The sequence below is a fragment of the Plectropomus leopardus genome, chromosome 3 (assembly GCF_008729295.1).
Source record: "Plectropomus leopardus isolate mb chromosome 3, YSFRI_Pleo_2.0, whole genome shotgun sequence".
Taxonomy (NCBI): domain Eukaryota; kingdom Metazoa; phylum Chordata; class Actinopteri; order Perciformes; family Serranidae; genus Plectropomus; species Plectropomus leopardus.
Genome location: NC_056465.1, coordinates 19,552,326 through 19,572,915, shown reverse-complemented (window position 1 = coordinate 19,572,915; position 20,590 = coordinate 19,552,326). Strand labels below are relative to the sequence as shown.

The following is a 20,590-nucleotide window of genomic DNA, read 5'->3' as shown; positions in this document are numbered from 1 at the left end:
ATGTTTTTTTTATTGATAATTCTATGAGGTTCACATAACAAACCACATTTCTCTTTTAAAAAATAACATATTTATACTTTAAACATCTTACTTTACATCTTAATACAAATACATAAAATGTGTTTTTTTTCTTTTGCACAGCAAAGATATGACATTTATGTTTCAGACAACATACCAACAAACATTGTGTACATGTGGTCAGCGTAATACTCGAATGAATTCCACAACAGTGCAAAATAAAGTAGATGAACAGGCTGTTACAAAAAGCGCCCTGCCCTGGAAAATTAAGGATGCCTGTTCAGACCCACTGAACCACTTAAGGATAGAACAAAACGTGCTTTAAAACGGAATGTTTTTTTGGAGCATAATGAGCATATTTTAACAGAAAAATGCAATTTTCAAGGGAGAAAAATAGAAGAAAAAAGTCAGGTAAACAAGCTTGAGGATACAACAAATCCTCTTAAATAAAAGAGATGGAATTAGTGCCGTGCGTCCTAAGGCGCACAGGGATTTTGTCGGTTCAACCAGTCTTCTCTCAAACGGGCATGCACTTGTTTTTCCATTTCTCTGCCTTTACACAATCTTAAAATATCAATCAGTAGCCTGATTGTGGGTCCATGTGCGGTAACTGTCCCAGAACCTTCTTTTTTTCTGGATGCTCTCAGTTAGTCGCGGAGGCGCCAGGTTAGACTCCAACACAACAACAGAGGGGATGTTTTAGTGTGAAGACATCATGGCTCAACAAAACAGAGGCACCTAGAAATGCCTAAAATTATTCAGGCTATTTCCTGCTGCACCTTTACCTCCTCAAACCCGTTAGTGAGCGGAGGGGGCTCCTGGTTGCTCTCGATGGAGGATTCGCTCCCCGTGCTCTCTCCAGAGAGGAGTCTGGTGACTCTGAGGTCAGCTTTCAGTGTCTGCACGTCGTTTCCTATGCTCATCTCTCCCAAATCATTTATAATCTGAGTCAACTCCTGTTTACCGTTGGCAACACAATCATCGTCCGTGTCCAGAATGTCCTCACACTCAAAGTGCATCGCTTTCTCCTCCTCCTCCTCCCCGACCAGGTCCTCTGTGATGGAGCCCAGCTTAGGCGCGCTCCGGCTGCGCTCCACCGGGGGTTTGTAGTAACACTGTCCGTTCAGCAGCTTCCTGATGGGGACCAACGGGATGGTTTGCTCCCCTATGAGCTGCTGCTGCTGGTGCCTGGCATCGTCCCTCCGTTTTAGTCTCTTAAACTCAGCCAGGGCCGTGGCAGAGGTCTGATACAGCAGCAGTGCCATCGCCTTCGCCTTCTCCGGTTTGGACACCAGCACTGCGTGGCAGCGCAGCATCACGGCCTTGTGCTTCATCTCGTGCCTGTAAACCCAGGCGAAAATCTTGGGGAGCCTGGGATCCGCGACGCAGTAGGTTACCCGGTGCAGCAAGTACAAGTGTCCCGGCCTCCTGGCCTTGTCGTCCACATGCACCATCCGGATGCCCTGCGAGCTGATGGTCAGCCGCATTTTGGTGCCGTTTTTGCCCATTTCGCTTTTGCCCCAGATCTTGCTCACCGCCACGTCCGTGCAGCCGTCCCCTTTGGACTGGATGGTAGTGGCATTGCCCAGGTAGAGCACCGTGTACGTGGGGTCCTCGCTGGTGATTTTCACCTTTTTCCTCTTTGACTTAAACATGCTGCCCACCCTGTTGAGCGCGCTCTCGGGGCAGGACTTGGCGAAGGAGGTGAGCGCAGAGTAGTTGAGGCTCACCGCATAGCCCTTCTGCTTGGACTGCTTGTCTTCCTCAATCAGGTCGAACTTATTCTTCTTCCAAGGCAGCATTTTAATGCTGTTTCCAGTCAACAGCAACACTGGGAGAGAAAGAAAAAAACAAACTTTGTATTAGGCTACTACTATATCCAAGAGGTGTTTGTTTCCCTGTCAGGTCATTTATGAGCTACTCTATGAGAACTGAACGCAAAGACTCCGTACTTCATGTGTTTATCCTCTAAAGTGCTCTTGTCCATTTTGGTGTCTCACCTCCTTGTCTCATCGCAGCTCTGAACTCACACTGCTATTTTCTGACTGGCTACGCGTATTATATACAGGGAGAAACCATCTGAGTGAGACTGTAGGGGGGGCTGAACCAAATCAGAATAAAAACTGTGTTGGTTTGAACTGATTGTGTTCATTGATACAAAAACCCCGTCTGCTGTTTGAAAACAGCTGCTGCATGATCTTGTATACAGTTTATATTCATAACTAAAAACATATCTGTCTTTCTTTGTAACATTTTTCAGAATAATAGGCCTGTCACCTTCCGTTTCACTTTATTTACTTTCTTTCTTTCTTTTTCATTATTATAGCTGTTAGTGGGTTTTTTTGTTGGTAAAAATGAAGATGGGGTGATTACACTTTTTGTACTTTTGCACTTTATCCGTTCTTTATTCATTTGATTGTGTATGGTTGATTGCCTCTATGTATGAAGATTTAATTTACGTTTACATTTAAAAATCATAAAAAATATGTAATGGGCTTGAAGTAATGATGTGTACAAAATATTTATAAGACGTTGAAAGAAACATTGCAATAAAGTATTCAAAAAATTCCTTTTGCAAGAAGTAACTGGGATTGTAAATACATATCTATTGGCTGTTACTATACAGAACATTTTAGCCAAATAAACATATTACAGTACCAAAATCTCTTTAAATTTCTATTGGATGAAAATAGTGATATGTAAGCGCTAGAAACACAATCGATGTTTTTTGGAGTTTTTGAAAATAAATACATAAATAACCTCCCCCTCGAGAGCTAATTAAACTCCTATATATTTTAGAACAATTTCTGTAATTGAATGTAACACACAAAGTGAACAGAAACAAACGCATTAATCATTTGTGAAATCGATAAATATGGAAGTATTGTTATTATTATTAGTAGTAGTAGGCTAGAAGTAGTAGTATCAGTAGTAGTAGTAATGATAGTAGTACGAGTAGTACCAACTTTATCAATCAGTTCCTCATTTTGGTGAATGTGAAAATAGTGTAGTCACTGACAGTCATGGATGAAGGTCTATGAGAAGGATTGACTGCTATTTTATGCTGCCATCTATTGGTTGATATAAGAAGTGCGTTTGTTATTCTTGTGTGTTTTCGTGATTATGGAAAATGATTTACTTATTACTTTGTGCAATTATAACATTTATTTTTTTTTAATTTTTAAATCTACTTTAGTATTATATTTATAGGGACCGTGGGCTATATATTTTTGTTTTATTGTAAAACTAACGGCGGTTAGGCATGCGGAACGAATGTTGGCTTGTCCCATTTTCTCCTGGGCACCTTTTATAGCTGGACAATTAGTGGACTGTACCATAACTACGACACTGTAGCTGCTTACAATAAAGCAGAGTTCTGGTTTCTAGGGGTTAATTGTATGCAGATGCATCATGGGAATTCGCATATATTTCAATAAAATATATTGAGGAATACCTCGAAGCAACTGATTCATTTGCACGTGAGGCTCGATTGGTTTTGCCTATTTCCGGTTCTTACGACAACAACGCAGTGCACATGGGGCACCGCAGCTAGTGACAGATAGCGTTTTTAGCATCCTTGTGAAGTGTATTATACATTATATTATTATTAGTGACAACATTAGAAGTTATTATGGGTAAGAAAAAGGCGGGAGGATGCGGACTGGGCCGAGCTCTGATGAAGGAGAGACTCCAGGCAGGCCGAGGAAACAAGAGGGGCGACTCCTGGGTATGACATGGCAATAAGTAGCTTTTATTAAACTTGTTTTCACTAATTGTACAGAATAGTTATTTCATTGTTCGTGAGATATTATAAAGTATAAGTCCATTGACGGCTGTGTTTGAAGTGTGTGGGGCGCGGGAGAGCTTTCAGCAGGTCTTAAAACTACGGTTTGTTGCTTGCGCCAAACTCCTTTAAGAAAATGACATTTTATCGCTGCTTTGGATATCGACAACGTGAAGTACTCACATCCATGCCTGTTCTTAACAAATATGTTCGTGTGGTAAATTCGGCATGTAGAGAAATTATTCAGAAGCATTATTTTGGCCATGCAATCACAATTTTTAGAATTGCTTCAAAGGCCTTGCTACTATTACCCATGTTTTTGTATGTAAGACAATAATGGACAAACAAACTGTCACGGGAGCTATTTGGGAAGAACACAACAGAGTTCAAATAAATTCTCATCACAATTAATGTTTTGTGGATGCTTTTTTCGGTAGTACTTATTGTAACCCTAGTGTGTGTGGTTTGTTCTTAAACCTTTGAAACTAGAGCAAATTGGCTTGATCATTTCAAAAACCATGCAAAAAGGCAACAAGCAACTTCACAATCAATTACCCCAGATTTGCAAGAAATTAAAAAGTATTAAAGAAAGTCCCTTTTTTAAATCTAATTTTCTAAAAAAGAAAAAGAAAATCTTTGATTTTCTCGCCTTCTCTCTTTGTCTCTTTTAAACTAATTTTCAAGTCACTTTCTTGTCACATTTTCCTAAGTTATTGCAATTTTTGTAACATTTCTTGCCAAGTTTCTCATTGCATTTCCCCATGATTTTGAAAGAATTTAAACCAAGTTGCTCAGTTTTCAAAGGTTGGGCAGCAGTAGCTCTGTCCACAGGAACTTAGCCTGAGAACCAGAGGGTTCAAGTCCTTGTCTGGACCAATTATGGAACATGGACTGGTAGCTGGAGAGGTGCTAGTTTGCCTCCTGGGCACCTGTCTAGCCCCCTCGCTCTGACATCTCTCCATTTGATGCGTGTGTATAGGTCCTGTTTGTGCATATGTGTGTATTGGGACTTGCGTGACAAATTGACAACACTGAAAAGATTTAATTTCCCCTCAGGACTTTATAAAATATGTCTACTTCTTCTTCTTTAAATGCTTGTGAAAGATGTGTGCGCAAATGAAAATAAAACTGATGTCGATTCAAGTTTTCAAAGGGTTAATGCAGATCTTACTTGAGCCTTGTTTCCCCTTTGCAGCTCCACACCAGTGAGCTGAATGATGGCTATGACTGGGGACGGCTGAACCTGCAGTCAGTGACAGAACAAAGCTCCATGGATGACTTTTTGGCCACTGCCGAACTGGCAGGAACAGAATTTGTTGCAGGTACGAAATACCTCATCTAATCAGTCAATCAATCAATCAATCAGTGGTGTTCTTGGGCTGAATGCTGTATGTGTATGTTGTGGCCAAAGATTGTCAGTAATTTCTACTTACTAAGCATGGCAAAGTGAACTGATGGTCCCAGGTCATGTCAATACAACATCATATCAAACAGAATGCAAATAAAGTAGCTAATTGTTGGCTCTCAAACCAGCTTCACAGTGGTCGCCGCACAGCAAATGTTTTGGTTGTACTTGTTGGTACAGTGCGCCGTGTCTGTGCTCTCTGCTCTGAGGTATAAAATGAACTCACTGACTGTTCCTAATAGTTGCATCATTGAGCACATGGACAGGATGGGTCAACCTCACTGCTTAGAGGATCACAGATAAATTGTTTCTGTGTTCTGGAGGAAGCTGAGATTTGAGCAGCGTTAAGGGTGCTCAAACATATTTCACTTTCACTTTTCTTTGTTCATGGAAACGGATAGTTCAAACTCAAACCACAGGATATTTGCCACATTACATTTTAATGGAGTCAGGGAGATAAATCTTATTAAACCAATTCCTTTCTCAAAAATAAATCAACAGATGAAAATAGATGGTCCGTCCGCCAGTTACTTAGCAGTCAATACTTACAGAAAAATGAGAGAGAAAGAAAAGAAATCAAAAGCTATACACAGCATCGCCATCAATCAAAAAAAACATCTGGCAACTTCATATTGTCTAATTATTTTCTCCTGATACATGTTTTTGAACTAAAAGATCTTAAAACTAACCTTTAAGTTATTCTCCAAAGAATTGCAGTTTGACACCACACACTGAAATACACATTAGTTTTTGTAGTTTGTGTAGTTTGTGCATACTGATGCTTAAAATTAAATTTTTGTTCATGATCCTTGCACTCTTAACTAAAAACAAACAGTTTTTGTATGTTTTCTGGTAATCCTGAACATAACTAACAAAGTGTGTAATTCAACCAGATCTTTACGTTTCAGTAATCCTGACTTGATATTTTGTCCTAAATGTGACTGTGTTATCCACTGCACCTCTATCCTTGGATTCCACTGTTGTCTGAGTGCTTCTTGCTTTTTTTTCTCAGAGAAACTCAACATCAGGTTTGTGCCAGCAGAAGCTAGAGCAGGCTTACTAACAGCTGAGGAGAAAACCAGGCTGAAGAAGCTGCATGAAGACAACAAGCATTTCCTCAGAATCCCTCGGCGGTAAGCAGAGTGGATTTTAATATGACAAAATTCCTGTTCTGTATGTTTTGCATTTCATAATGTTCTGATATCTCTTTCCCAATTTTAAGCCCTCACTGGGATGAAAGCACAAGCCCAGATGCTCTTCAGCAAGCGGAGAAAGACAGCTTCTTGCTCTGGAGACGAGAGCTTGCACAGTGTGTAATGTTCTGTAAACTCAGTCACCTTTGCTCTTACAAGGATTGTTTTCTTATAAGCAGCAGTGCGATTGTTGCATGTTTACTGTTTAAGAAGTTATGTAAAAAGTCAAGAACATCATTTGTGATCTCTCAGTGGAGGATTCTCAATGTCAGCAATCTAACTGCAAGTGTTACCTCTGAAGGCTAGAAGAGGAACAGAAGTTAATTCTCACCCCGTTTGAGAGAAACCTGGAGTTTTGGAGACAACTGTGGAGAGTGATCGAGAGGAGGTAAAAAACAAAAGTCAGGGTTCCTACCGTTTAAATGTTTTGGAAAAGCTTTGAATATACATTTTTGACTATTGTTAATTGTTTTTTCATAAAAATCTCAAACACTTTTAACGATATGCAAAATATGTTCCATGTGATTCTAATTTTAAATTTAGTGCTACAGTGACTGTGTGGCTCTTTTAGAGGCAGGAATGTCCAATGAATGAGTAACGTTTGCAAGCACTGGCAGTTTGCTAATCCACAACTGTCTGGGAAATGTGTGTCTAATAACTTTTGGCTTTCAAATGCCAAATATTCAAATTCAATATATGTTTGATAAATTCATGGAAAAGGGGGTAACATATGGAAATGTTTTTTTTTTTTTTAAATCATTGGTGAATATTTGTGGGGACACTGAAAAGTGGCATACAGCTGTCAGATTAGGCCTGTGTTTGATAAGGAATGCGTTCTCTGTATGTATTTCTTACAGCAAAACTGTTTTCCTGTTTTTCTGTAGTGACGTCGTCGTTCAAATTGTAGATGCCAGAAATCCTCTGCTGTTTAGATGTCCTGACCTGGTAAGTGCACGAGACAGTTGCTTGGGAGGAAAGTGAACTTGCTAGTGGATGTAACTAAACTATGACTACACCGTTCAGTTTTTTTGTTAGTCACACCCTCTATTAGGGTACACATAGATATTCTAAATGCTTGTTTTCTGTCACCTTTATACTGTTTGTTGTCCTGTGGAATTTAGATTTATTTTACGTTGTTATCTTTAATTTTGAGAGTTTTTTTCCTCAGAGATGTGATCCAACATTTGTTCTCATCACGTTCATTTTAAATATGTAAAGAAATTAGAGATATACGTATTGTACAACGTTGTACAAAACATTTTGCACCTCTCTTTTGTGTGCTGACAGGAGGCGTATGTAAAGGAAGTGTCAGAGCATAAGGTGAACATGCTGCTGGTGAATAAGGCAGACCTGCTGTCCAGAGAGCAGAGGCGAGCCTGGGCCAGACACTTCCAGAAAGAGGGGCTGAGGGCAGTTTTCTGGTCGGCCCTGGCTGAGAGCGACAGACTGGACGCGGAAGAAAAGGTGAGAAGATCGAGGCCTGAGAAGCTGTACTCTGAATATAATGCATTTGTAAATACATTTATTCCAGTTTAGCTTTTTAATATTACCACAAGGGCGTTTTCAGTCAGACTCTTTTCTTCAGTGTGTATTATGGCAATATTTGATTGTTGATCACAACCAGCATAACCAGTAAAACAAGTAGATCCCAGCAAGGGGAGTTGCAACCTCTCAAAGCAAAGAATCTCATAGTATAAAGTTCTGAACACATGAAATAACAAAGAAACAAAACAAATATATTCACTTCATCAGAGAACAAGCAGTTGTCTTTTCATTCGTCCCTCTGGGGTTGAGGATATCAAGGAAATGTATCCATTATGCCACAGAGAGGCAGAATCTTTCTCCAAAGGGAGGTGAAATGGATTTTGTTGATACCCTCATCCACTACAGGATGGATGAGGAGATTTCATTTGCTTTTTTTATGAAATGAATGTATTTGTGTTGTTTTTCTTGTTAATTTGTGTTTTAGATTTAGATGCTAGGAAAGCCTACAGATTACCCTCTTGTCATCCGTTTGCTGTACTGGCTCTGCTGGTTGTGGTTGCCTTTAAATAACCCCATCTGTTTTTTGTTGTTTGTTACATAACCAGAATACACGCCGAAGAAAGGCATCATGCATGAAACAGCCATGTGGCGATTTTAAAAGGAACATATTTAACTGAAGTTCTGTTCTAGTCTTTACATTTTTGGTTATCTACATTAAGGATCCACGACCCGGTCTTCAAGGTTTAATTTTCTTATTGACTGCGTTGTCTTCTTTTCTCTTTCTTTTTCCTATTTATTTTCAGTTTTATTGACAAACCAGTCTTGTAATGTTATGGCTTGTTTCCTATTAATAATAATAATATATTATTATTATTTTTATATTTTTTCAGGAAACAAGCCATAACATTACAAGACTGGTTTGTGAAAAAAAAGTGATTAAAAATAAAATAAATAAATGACAAAAAGGCACTGCACATACATAAGAGACACCATATAGTGAAGTGTAATAATAGTTATTGTGTACATCGATCCGCTTCATAACCAATGTCCCCAATTCAAACATTTTTGTAGATGTCTGTAGATCCACATTTTCTCAGGGAGTGGATGCTACCAGCTTTTAATTTCAGATTTTATTGGAGAAATGCTTGTGAATAATGTTGCTTGTCTCTTCTCACAGGGGATGCAGGTGGAGGATCCAGAGTGTGATGAGAGTGACCCCGAGAGGAAGAACAGCCAAACAATGAAGACTTGACCCAAGAAGGGGCAGCTGGAGAGATGGAAAAGAAGATGATGGAAGAGGAGGAAGAGGATTGAAGAGGGAGAAGAGAGTGATACAGAGGAAGAGCAACGGGAAAAGATAAGTGTAGAAGAGGAGGACTGGTTCACCTGCTCAGAAGATGAAGCAGAGGAAGAGGCTCTAGGTTCATCCAGTAAATCCTCCTTCCACAACTCCAGCCGTCTGCTGCATAAAGATGAGCTGCTGGACATGTTTAAGTCTGTCCACAGCGGGCCCAGGTGTAAAGACGGACAACTGACAGTTGGACTAGTGAGTGAAAAGTAAACACTTACACTTTACATGTGCCTTATCTATTGTTGTAAAGCATTTACAATTTTTATCATGCATAAATTCAACAGGTCGGGTATCCTAATGTGGGAAAGAGTTCCACCATCAACACTATCTTCAGAAACAAGAAGGTGTCTGTTTCAGCCACTCCTGGACACACGAAGCACTTTCAGGTACACGACTACTCTTTAAACCTCTCACTATGAAGCCAGTCGAAACAGCTCCGTACATGTTTCTAGGATTGTAGGACATTTCTGGGATTGCAGGACGTTTCTTGGATTTTAGGACGTTTCTCTGGTTTTAGGATGTTTCTCAGATTTTAGGATATTTCTAGGGTTTTAGGGAATGTTTTGAATTTTAGGGTATTTCTAGGATTTTAGGACAGTAGGGGCTTAGATAGGACCTCTGATGGGGGGTGCAGGGGATCCTCCATTGGCACTTGTTATGACAGACAAGCTCTAGTTTGATGCTGTGTATTCACTCTAGTACCTTATGAATATTATCATTTTAAAAATATATATTAAAAAAAACCTTTCGGTTTCAATTGCTTTATTGTCATTGTAAATTAGAAAATAGCAAAGGGGGCTGATTTGACTGTAAGTTGAATATCAATGAATTCGAGCAATTTTCTCGATCAGAAAGACAACCTAAAGTGTGATTGTTTTTGTTGCCTTTTCCTGACGCGCATCACAGACTCTGTATGTGGAGCCAGGCCTGTGCCTCTGTGACTGCCCTGGTCTGGTCATGCCTTCCTTTGTATCCACCAAAGCTGAGATGATCTGCTCCGGGATCCTGCCCATTGACCAGATGAGAGATCACGTACCTGCAGTCTCCCTTATATCCTTTGTATGTGTATATTCCTGAAGCAGCTTTTATTTATTAGCAGGGTTCCTGCAGTTCCTTAAGAAGTTTTGAAAGCCATTGATTTAATCCATTTAAAAATTATACCTTAATTAGTATTAAAATGTTTTAAATCAATCTTTAAAAACTCAAAAAAAATGTTTGGGACTTATAAAGTACAATTATATGAATCCTTTTTTTCTGACAAAGCATTTAAAAATTCAAAATAATTAGTAACATTTATCTCTATAAATCTTAATATCTGTTGATATTAATGCCTCTCACATTAACATCAGATGGATCAGGGTAGCAGAACCAAGAAAAATCATAAATAAAATTACAATATATACATGTACATAAAAAGTACATGCATATATAAATACAAAACATATAGTACAAACCTGCATTCACAGGCTGAGATTCTCGCGGAGCTTGCAGAAGCTGATCCTCAACTTGGAGAATTTCTTGGCTGCTGATCGTAGTTAGGTCCTTAACAGATTGGTCACGTATGTCAGCTGATCCCTCGGCATGTGTTAGAGGGCACGTATGGTGTCAACATCATCCGACCACGAGAAGATGAAGACCCCGACAGGCCCCCCACTTCTGAGGAGCTGCTTATGGCTTATGGATGTGAGACTTCTGACATTTTTTGTGTTTCTATAGAGAATAAATGAAAATTAGGCTTAATAACATTCCTGTCACTATGCAGGTCTGTATGAAGCTGTGATTGTGATCCAGCTACCTTACTGTGTTTCCCTTTGTTTCAGACATGAGGGGCTTTATGACATCACATGGCCAGCCTGACGAGTCCAGATCAGCCCGGTACATCCTGAAAGATTATGTCTGTGTAAGTGCCAGACCTGAGTCAGAACTCAAAAACTAGTTGCTAGTCCATTTTGTTGTTTGTTTTGCCTACTTGCGTCTTAGGCAAGGATTGATAGGGCACCAAGAACCATCCATTGAGTACCAAAATGTGTAAACTGCCTGTTTAAAGTCTACAGGCAACAACTTTTTAAGTACTTTTAACTTTTAATGTAATGATGAATCAAATTAAGTTATTTTAATCTATTGATTGCCACTGGTCTGTTAAGTTTACCTGCAGTGTCAGCCACAATAGTTTTGGGGTCATTTCTTCTTAAGTTGCTAAAAGCCTTCCTCCCATGCTTTTCTCAGATTTCAGAGGGTTAAAAGGATATCGGTTACCTTTGGCCCTTTAGCTACATAATGAAGTAGCTGTTCTATGCAATTATTATGTATCATTTACTAAAGATAAGTTAATATATGTGCATCCTGAATAGAGCATCCTCTTTCTAACACTCCTAAAAATGTTGACTCCTTACAGGGAAAGCTTCTGTACTGCCATCCTCCTCCACACATTCACGCTGACGACTTCCAGCCGCAGCACAGCAAGTTCCTGAAAAGAGACGCAGACTGCTGCGACCTCTCCACAACAACACACAAACAACAGAAAATCAAGAGAATTGAAAATGTGGTCGACAAGAACTTCTTCCATCAGGTACAATACACGTACTATTTAGATTCAAAAAACAGTTAAAAACCTTATTCAGACAGGCATTCGAGCATACAGTCTTTTAATCCTGTGCTTTACCCACTTTCACTTAATCTTGGATTTATTTTGACTTATTTGCTTTTGCGTGTGTGTTTGTGAAGCACTTTTTGACTGGTGTCTGTGAAAGGTGCTATATAAATAAAATTTGCTTCGCTTGCTTGCCAGATAAATGCCCAAATCGTATTATAGGTATACGTCTGCAGCAGATGGCTCTTTACTGTGATTTTAAATGTGTGATCTCTGTCTTCAGGAGAATGTGCGGGCGCTCACCAAGGGGGTTCAGTCTTTCATGGGCTACAAGCCAGGCAGCGGACCTGTTGGCCCAGGAAAAGCTGGATCAGAGACAGTGGTGGGGAAACCCTGGAAAAAACATGGCAACAGGAACAAGAAAGAGAAAGTACGCCGTCTTACCAAGCATCTGGATGCCTGATGATGATCTGAAATCAACGCACGTTTAATTTCAGGTCATTTCAGCAGGAGTAGAAGAACCCTGGACTACAGCTCATCCATGATTCCAAAGGAATTAATGCTGAGTAGTGTCTGTAGATGGATGAAAGCTCCTAAATCCTGTGTGAATGGAAAGGTCAGGCTATCTCGATATTAATAAATGAGGTGCATAATCTGTCATCTACAGCTCTGGTTAGAAAATCATATTGGTGCAAAGCATTCCATCAACTGGATCACCAGTTGTACACCAGATCCAAACATGTTTGGAAATGGACCTAACATCCACAGGGTTTGAATTTTATATGACATTGAACAGGACAGTTTGTATTTTAAGGAATTTTAAAGACACATCATCTGAATAAACAATTAATTACTGTATGTTTGATAATGACTTTAACCGTACATACACGTGATTAATGTAACTAAGATGGAATATAAAAACAGTTGAATATTTTCATGTTAGTTGATCACTTCTTCACTTGATTTCTGTGAGGTTATCATTAGTTAATGCTGCACAGTGCAGCTGTGGAAACAAAAACGTTATTTGTATTTATAAATGTTTGGAAAATTCAAATCACATATTTAAAAAGTTACTAATCTAAGTGGGCCTTTGTATTCATGTAGTGGTTCAACTTTTTGGTTTCAAAATTAGAATAACTAAGTCATGTCAGGTGTCATGGAGATTAAAAAAACTGACTGACTTTATACAGTAATTCAGAATTTTTTGAGTGAAAATGTTTAACTTGACAAACTCATGTAGGGAACAGTAGCTTCTATATGAAACAAGATAAACATGTACACATACAGTTTGTGTATATATAACGTAACATAGGCTAACATATTCATTGTATGACAAATATAGTAGGAACACAACATTAAAGTATTTTAGGGGGTTAAATCAGTATAAATTTAGAGAATTTGAAACACCAGTAATGTAATCTATATGACCTGATCATGTAATAGAAAAATAATATATAATATTATACAAAATATTATAATATAAAATATTATATTATAATATAAAATATAATGCAATACAATAACCTGTTTAAAATTGTAATATGTGTATCTTGGTAATATATTGCTAAAATACCACACGCGCTAGTAGGACTTTTATTTTGAAATTTGCGACAATCAATTAATGACAATCTCAGTTTCTTTAGACTCTTCCTTGACAATAGCCTTCGAGTAAGATTTACAAATAAAGACGTTTGCAAAGTAGTAACGCGTTATTTTTAATCTGATGGCGATTTGCTATTCGAGACGCTAATTTTCTTCTCATCCATCCCCCATCGAAAATAGTAACCGGAAATCGTCATTTTTCAGACTAAACTGGTGCTGGGCATAAAAAGATTGCTGTGCGCTGTGAAAAGAGCTGACTAATTATAAGGTGGCCTCACCTATAAATACGTGCTATAACTATTTTGAAAAATTATTGCTTAAACCAACATTCTTCAGCTTTAAACACGATAGGTGTTTATTTCGAAAAACTCCACCGGATGTAGATTCTGTCAGTATGTGCAGCATTGATGTATTTCAAGGAGGTAATGTGCAGGAGCGGCGGAGCACAGCGAGAGGGTAAACTGTTAAACGGAGCCAATTACAAGCAAGGGACAGACCACGTAACCCGTTATATTCACCTGGCTTTTCCACAGTTTGAGGTAAGTTTATTGACGTGGATAATGTATATTATTGTTTTCAGTTACGGCTGTTTTTCCGTATAGCCAGCATACCCTCTCATGCAGTGTAATGGATATGGTTACCACGCTATTATTGACGTGGATCAACTGATGATACTGAAAACTAACGTTAATAATGTTCAGCCAGACTCGATATACGTTATTTCATAGTTAATATTGTTTTTTAATGCTCACTCTCTCTTGATATATAAGACACCGTCAGCATTGACGTGTGTGTAGTCAGTGGTGCAGTTTATGGTGACTTTCTTTTATTGTGTTTAATACGCGCGATTTCCACTAATACTGTCAGAGGGTAAAAAGATGAGTAATGACAGCATGTACACAGAGCGAGAAAATGCTGTATGTGTAAGGAAATGACAGTCAAGAAATGTGAAAAAACATGGAGCCCAGATTTTATAGGACGTTGGGTGGCGCAGCCAAGTTTCCCATGTCAGATTCAGTAAATAGTGAACAATTTTTATAACGTATCATAACATAAGGACAAATGGCCATCACGGGTTACTGATTCCAAGATTTCTCCTTTATTTGCCTTTTCCCCTGATCATCTAAAGTCAAAGTCATCTAAACAAACTCAAAAAGACGTTTTTAATTTAAAAGAGCAAAAAACAAACAAAACAAAACTGCAAATCCTACAACTGGAGAATCTGAACTTTGCAAATATGTCATTTTTGTTTGATAAATTACATAAACATCATGGAATATTAACATTGTGAATTAATAGACTGCTGATCAAGTCTCCATCGCGATCACACGAGAATAGTTATAAAATACAAATTTGAAGGCATGTAACTTGTAATGAACCATTTTGCAATTTCATACAAAATCAATTATTTAAAATGTTTATAAATTTACTTGTGATGCTTTTGTTACGCACATTTCTGCAAGTAAAATCTTTTTTTTTTTTTTTTTTGATAGCCTGTTTTCACTCAGGAATAATGTCAATGAAACATGCCCAGCCCAACTTCAGCCAGCCTCAGGTGATTGAGATGGTGAAAAGACTCTTCAATCTGACGGCATCAGAAATCCGCTCTCTGCCGAGCTACGATGACCAGAACTTCTATGTGGCGCCCATCGAGGGCGGCGAGTACGTCCTAAAGATAATGAACTCGGAAGACAGTGAGAACGTCGCCCTGATTGAGATGCAGACGTATGCTATGTCCGTCCTCCATGAAAATGGACTTCCTGCCCAAACAGCCCTGCCCACCACCTCAGGACAGCTCATGAGCCTGGAAGAAATAGGTATGAGAGCAGTCACACAGGTCAGACCTGATGAATAATGTCCCCTAAAATGCTGTAACCTCTTACTGTAGCACCTGCCACTCAATCATTTAAGGTTCTCACAGAGGTTTGTTAGGTTAGTCTTTATGATTATGCTATAAATTACCTGTGTGTGTGTGTGTGTGTGTGTGTGTGTGTGTGTGTGTGTGTGTATGTGTGTGTGTGTGTGCACATGCTAGTGATTGAAATTGGCCCTGGGGTAGTTGCTGTTTCATGTTGTGCTTTGCACTTGATCAGCAGGGGAGATAAGATAAGGTTTAAAAAGATTGCCCCCAGAGGGGAAATTTTGGTGTTGCAGCAGCACAAAGACAGAAATAAGTACAGCTATAACAAGAGATCGATGGGGTCCGGCATATTCAGAAAAGGAGTACCTTGCTTACTCACAAGCCTTCGCCTGAGCGCGCACTGTATTGTCCACCATGGGGAACAGAGGGTCAGCTCGATGTGACTCAAGTCGCTGAGAAGAGGTTTCTGATTGTTCTAAGCTTCTGCACCAAACAGCAGTTCCAAATATCCGGCCTACTTGGAGTCTCAGGGGGATGTCCATGAAAGGGTACTGACCACTGGTCCCTATAGTTCTTCTGCAAGACTTCAATGCTCAATGAAACCAGGAGGGGCGTGATTGGAAGGAATGCCAACCTGGTCTGAGCCCGAATAGTTTTATGATATTGGACTTCTGTTCTAGTCATGGATTGGGTATGACAAACACCATGTTGGAGCATATAGGGGTTCATGTGTCTGCTTGGTACCAGAACACCCTGGGCTGAAGATTGATTAACTTTGTGGTCGTATCATCTGATCTGCAGCCGTATGTCTTGGACAGGAAGAGAAGGAGCAGAGAGGAGCAGAGCATGCGGAGAGAGCTCGGAGTAGAGCCGCTGCAAAAGGGGCCATTTGAGGTGGCTCAGGTATTGGATCAGGATACCTCCTGTGGGCGCCTCCTGTTAGAGATTTTTTGGCATGTTATACAGATAGGAGACCCCAGGGAAGACCCAGAAAACGCTGGAGGAATTATATATCTCATCATGCCTGGAAACACCTCGGGTTACCCCAGGAGGAGCTGGAAAGTGTTGCTGGGGAGAAGATACTTTGAGTGCTTTGCTCAGCTTGCTTACCTCACAACCCGACTCCGGAAAAGTGGATGAAATGGATGGCTGGATGGATGGATGGATAATAATAATAATAATAATAATAATAATAAGCGTACACAGTTAGAAAGTACACTAACACGCACTACCTCAAGGCAAATAAATACAGAAAGAATTTGTAGCTTCAGTTTTATGCAATAAAATACCAAGCTACGACAGGTCCATGTCCTCAGTAATAATAATACTCACACACCCAAGTAACGATAAGTGTGTCCCTGAGCAAAGGTCATGCTTTATGAGCGCCAATCTGAGGGGAATGGCCATAACACTAATCATGTCTTCACCTTTGACAGATTGTGGCTATGGCTGTCAGAAGTACCTGGTGCGGCTGTTGACTTATTTACCTGGAACCACCATTTCCAAGGTCCCTTTAACACCTCAGTTACTGTTTGAAATTGGCAAGACAGCAGCCAGAATGGATAAAGTCCTGCATCAGGTACAATAGTAACATCCATGTTAAACTTTTAGATCATTTACTTTGTTTTGTAATAACATGAAAGCTGATTTCCTGAATTGTTGTGACATCAAAAGGCTGTTTCTCATCTCAAGACAAAACTAAGATTGTTGTACAAATTTGTCTGACAATACTGGTGTTGTTTTGAACTGGATTTCTTAAGTAATTAATTAACTACTATTATTACTACTACTATTAGTTACTTCAGTGTCATCCCACGTTTGCTTCATTTTAGAATCCAATTCTGATAATATCTGTAATAAAGGACTAACACTTCACTGCCCATTAACCAAACATGAAGCTGGACTTCTGGAACTGCTAAGCTTTGCTAAGCGATGAATGATGACTTGGGTCCTGACACAGAACAGACATTTGGCCATCGTACAATGTAAGGCAGTCAGTGAGCATCTATCACTTTCATTTTTTGCTGTATGTCAAGCACTGTTGGCACTAGTCAGTCCTTGTAGACTTTATTTTGAAGTCAGCCTACCGCTGCATGCTGGCGTGGAGAGTTATATCCACTCACTCAGTCACAAAATGAAACATGCTCATTGGCCATTGACTGTGGTCTTTTTTGGTGTGTTCAAGTGAAACTTTTTGGTCGAGACACAGGTAGCATGAGGCATGCAACAGTCTCCTTCGTCGCCACTAATTCTTTGATGTTGATTTTGTGTGTCTGGGCCTTAAACTTCTTTTTACTTCTGTCCTGTACGTTTTCTTCTGCCTTCCACTTACTGATGCTATTTTTGTTCTCCCAGTGGGAGCATCCTCATCTTGGTGTGCTGCAGAGAGAGAATTTCAGATGGAGCCTGTCAAGTATTCCCCACCTGGATGCATACATTCATTTATTTGATGGAGATCCTCTTCAGGAGGTTGTGAAGTCTGTCATTCATCAGTATAAGACCTCTGTGGTCCCTAAATGCTCCAGTTTCCGCGAGTGTGAGTAGGATATTTACTTTTAGACATTAAAGAAGGAGCTGATAAGCTCACCTTGCTTGACTCAGCTCACTGCAATTTGTTTACTGTCAGCAGAGTCTGGATATGTAACTGAATACATGATTGATAATGTATTTTGGTTCACTTAAACAACACTGTCTTTCTTCCTTTTCTAAGGCATTAACCATGGTGACTTCAATGACCTCAATGTGCTTGTGCAGCCTGAGGGTGACGGCCACAAGATTTCTGGCATCCTTGACTTTGGGGACATGAACAGTGGCTACTACATCTATGAGCTAGCCATCACTATCATGTACATGATGATAGAGCACCCCAAACCGATTGAGGTGGGTGGACCTGTCCTCGCAGGCTGGGAAAGTGTCCTTCCCCTCAACAAGGCAGAGAAAGATTGTCTCTATGTCCTGGTGCTGTCCCGCTTCTGCCAGTCGTTGGTTTTAGCTCGTCACTCTGTGACCTTGCATCCAGAAAATGAAGAGTATCTGATGACTACATCCAGGAAGGGCGTCCATATTCTCCAGCAAATCTGGGAGCTCGGACAGGAGCAGGTGGAGAAGGTGTGGTTTCAGAGTGCCGCTAAATTTGGTGACAAGAAGTGAGAAATACATAGCCCTACACACCTTCAGTGCACAATAGGATGATTCCACTGAGCTATTTGTCTCAATCATGTGCAATTTTAAGCTCACCAGTTAAAAGCAATAGATTTTTTTTTTTGTAGCGTAAGTATCACATTTACTCTTGTGATTCAGACATATTGTTGTGGAAATAAAACAGTGTGTCTGGATCAGAGATGGGTAAGGTAGCAAATGTAAAAGGAGCAATACTAACAATAGATCATGTACTTTAAAGCAAAATGTCTAGGAGAAAAAATGCATTTAGAAAGCATTAAGGGGACATGTTTAATAAGTGCCTAAAGTCATGAGGGTTTACACACTCCAGAGGATGTGTACCTTGATGTTCCTCTGTGTCATAACGGGCCACTTGGTTGGACATTGGATTCATTTTCTAACATGTTTGACAAATACATTTAGTAAACTTTCTTTAGTAAAGAAAGTTTACTAAAAGCACATCAACCTAATTGTCTTAAGCCATGCATAACACTTACAAAAACACATTTTGGTGCTGACGATTTACTGTAGAGTTGACTGTATTTACTATGTTTATTGTCAGATGTTTTGTATGAGTTTCTGAATTCTCTATAACGTATTGTGTGCTCAAAAGTCCTCAAAAAATAGGTTCCATGGCAGTCACATTAACATTTCCTTCTTTTCACAATATGGCATCATATTACAGTGGGGAATCTACATCAACTTTCAGAATGTGTTTTATACTTTAACTGGGTCCAAATGTTAACAGTTAGATACTTTTATACTGCTCCAATGATTTCAATAAATAAAAGAACAACTCCTCAAGGAGTCCTTTATATTTTTCACATGTACATATATAGATATAGATATGGATATACTTAGTTTGTCTTAAAATGTGTATGAGTAGGGTGGTGAGAATCATTTGTAGTACAACTGCATTTATAGTGTTTTTTTTTTTTTAACTCAAAGGCGTGTCTTACAAATAGAAAAGGGATTAAACAATAGAAGTAGAGCGACAGTACACACTAAAAATACATAAGAGGTAGAAGGTCAATTAAAAGGATAACTGTCATATATTGGCATATTTTTGACAAGGTTTTCAACTTATATCCATGAGAGTCATAGCTCATCTAATCCCTGCCAAGAAAATAGAACATACGGTATTAAAGTAATGCAATATCTAAAACTGTAGGTATTAGTCACCCACAGTCATGACTACTTGCAGGAAATTTTTCAGTACACTGATGTGTTGTATGTTAATATCGTAGGCCAATGTCAAAACATGAGGCACCATTTGTTGTCGGTAACATATTGATAACTGCTGCATATCACTGCTGTCTTACTATTCTTAAATTTACTGTTCTGTAAGTGTAATGCATGTATAACTCTTCTCTTACTTACTGTCACATTTTCACCTTTATCTCTTCTTCACCTGACCGATGGACACCTCAGCAGTTATCCAATAGATAATTCACCTGTATATTCTTTGACCTGCTTGTAAAACATCTTTTGAGTAACTACACTTGTAAAACAGGAAAATTGTCAGTGTACTTAATACCTAACTCACTTACAAGAAGTGCTTATTTCAAAAAGAGCATTCAAGTACAATGAAAGACAATTAACTGCGGTCCTCAAAAAGCTGATAGTCAGATACTAAAGCTAGTTTTTAGTTTGGCTTGTTGCATATTCAACTAATAAGGTATTTAAAATGAGAAAACTGTAAGTTGTTAAAAAGGTTCTGCATGTTCCCTGCTCTTAAACATTTTGTCCGAGTTAGCTGAAAAATAATTTAATGGTTTACAAAATATTTTCCCTAGGTATTCATGGCCACGTTGTGTTGTTAACTATTGTTTTAGGTCATGAATCACCTAGTACACTTTTACTTTTTTTTACTAGTTCACTGCGACTCTGCTGCCCGTGTCAGACTCATTTGGAAACATTAAAAATTACACTCTCTTAGCATGCATTATAGACTTGAAGTGAAGGGGCCTCAACTAAGAGTATTTGTGTATCTGATCAAATGAAAGCCAAATGGGGGTACCCGTCTCTATTTAAATTCTTAGACTTGTGATGAAGATGTATTCCCCAATCAGAGCAGTTCTTTTTTTTTTTTTTTCTTTTTTTTTTAACTATTTAACTTGGCTGGTACAAGCTGATCCAGGG

At 39.1% G+C, this 20,590-nt stretch overlaps 3 protein-coding genes across 4 annotated transcripts; 2 read left to right on the top strand and 1 right to left on the bottom strand.

Annotated features, from left to right (window-relative positions):
* Window positions 1-274: 274 nt before the first annotated feature.
* On the bottom strand, window positions 275-2,037 carry fam43a (family with sequence similarity 43 member A). Of its 2 annotated transcripts, none has more exons than XM_042482165.1 (2): window positions 1,971-2,037; window positions 275-1,849 (listed from the first exon to the last, which is right to left on the bottom strand). In XM_042482165.1, coding segments are annotated over exons 1-2 (1,074 nt in total). In that variant the 5' UTR covers window positions 1,972-2,037; the 3' UTR covers window positions 275-776. The 2 variants fall into 2 exon arrangements, with proteins under 2 accessions (XP_042338099.1, XP_042338092.1); XM_042482158.1 differs by having other exon boundaries at window positions 2,019-2,032.
* A 1,335-nt stretch (window positions 2,038-3,372) lies between these two features.
* Window positions 3,373-12,760, top strand: lsg1 (large 60S subunit nuclear export GTPase 1). Its single transcript, XM_042516399.1, is given in 16 exon segments — window positions 3,373-3,745; window positions 4,998-5,124; window positions 6,220-6,340; window positions 6,430-6,516; window positions 6,702-6,788; window positions 7,285-7,345; window positions 7,688-7,864; window positions 9,063-9,105; window positions 9,108-9,196; window positions 9,198-9,431; window positions 9,521-9,622; window positions 10,143-10,286; window positions 10,796-10,919; window positions 11,057-11,136; window positions 11,632-11,805; window positions 12,110-12,760. Coding segments are annotated over 16 exon segments (1,926 nt in total). The 5' UTR covers window positions 3,373-3,649; the 3' UTR covers window positions 12,290-12,760.
* Window positions 12,761-13,842: 1,082 nt separating this feature from the next.
* Window positions 13,843-19,896, top strand: LOC121941112 (hydroxylysine kinase-like). Its single transcript, XM_042483833.1, has 5 exons — window positions 13,843-13,967; window positions 14,922-15,245; window positions 16,726-16,868; window positions 17,645-17,825; window positions 18,000-19,896. The coding sequence occupies exons 2-5, from the start codon at window positions 14,942-14,944 to the stop codon at window positions 18,437-18,439; spliced, it is 1,068 nt and encodes a 355-aa protein (XP_042339767.1). The 5' UTR covers window positions 13,843-13,967; window positions 14,922-14,941; the 3' UTR covers window positions 18,440-19,896.
* Window positions 19,897-20,590: the final 694 nt, after the last annotated feature.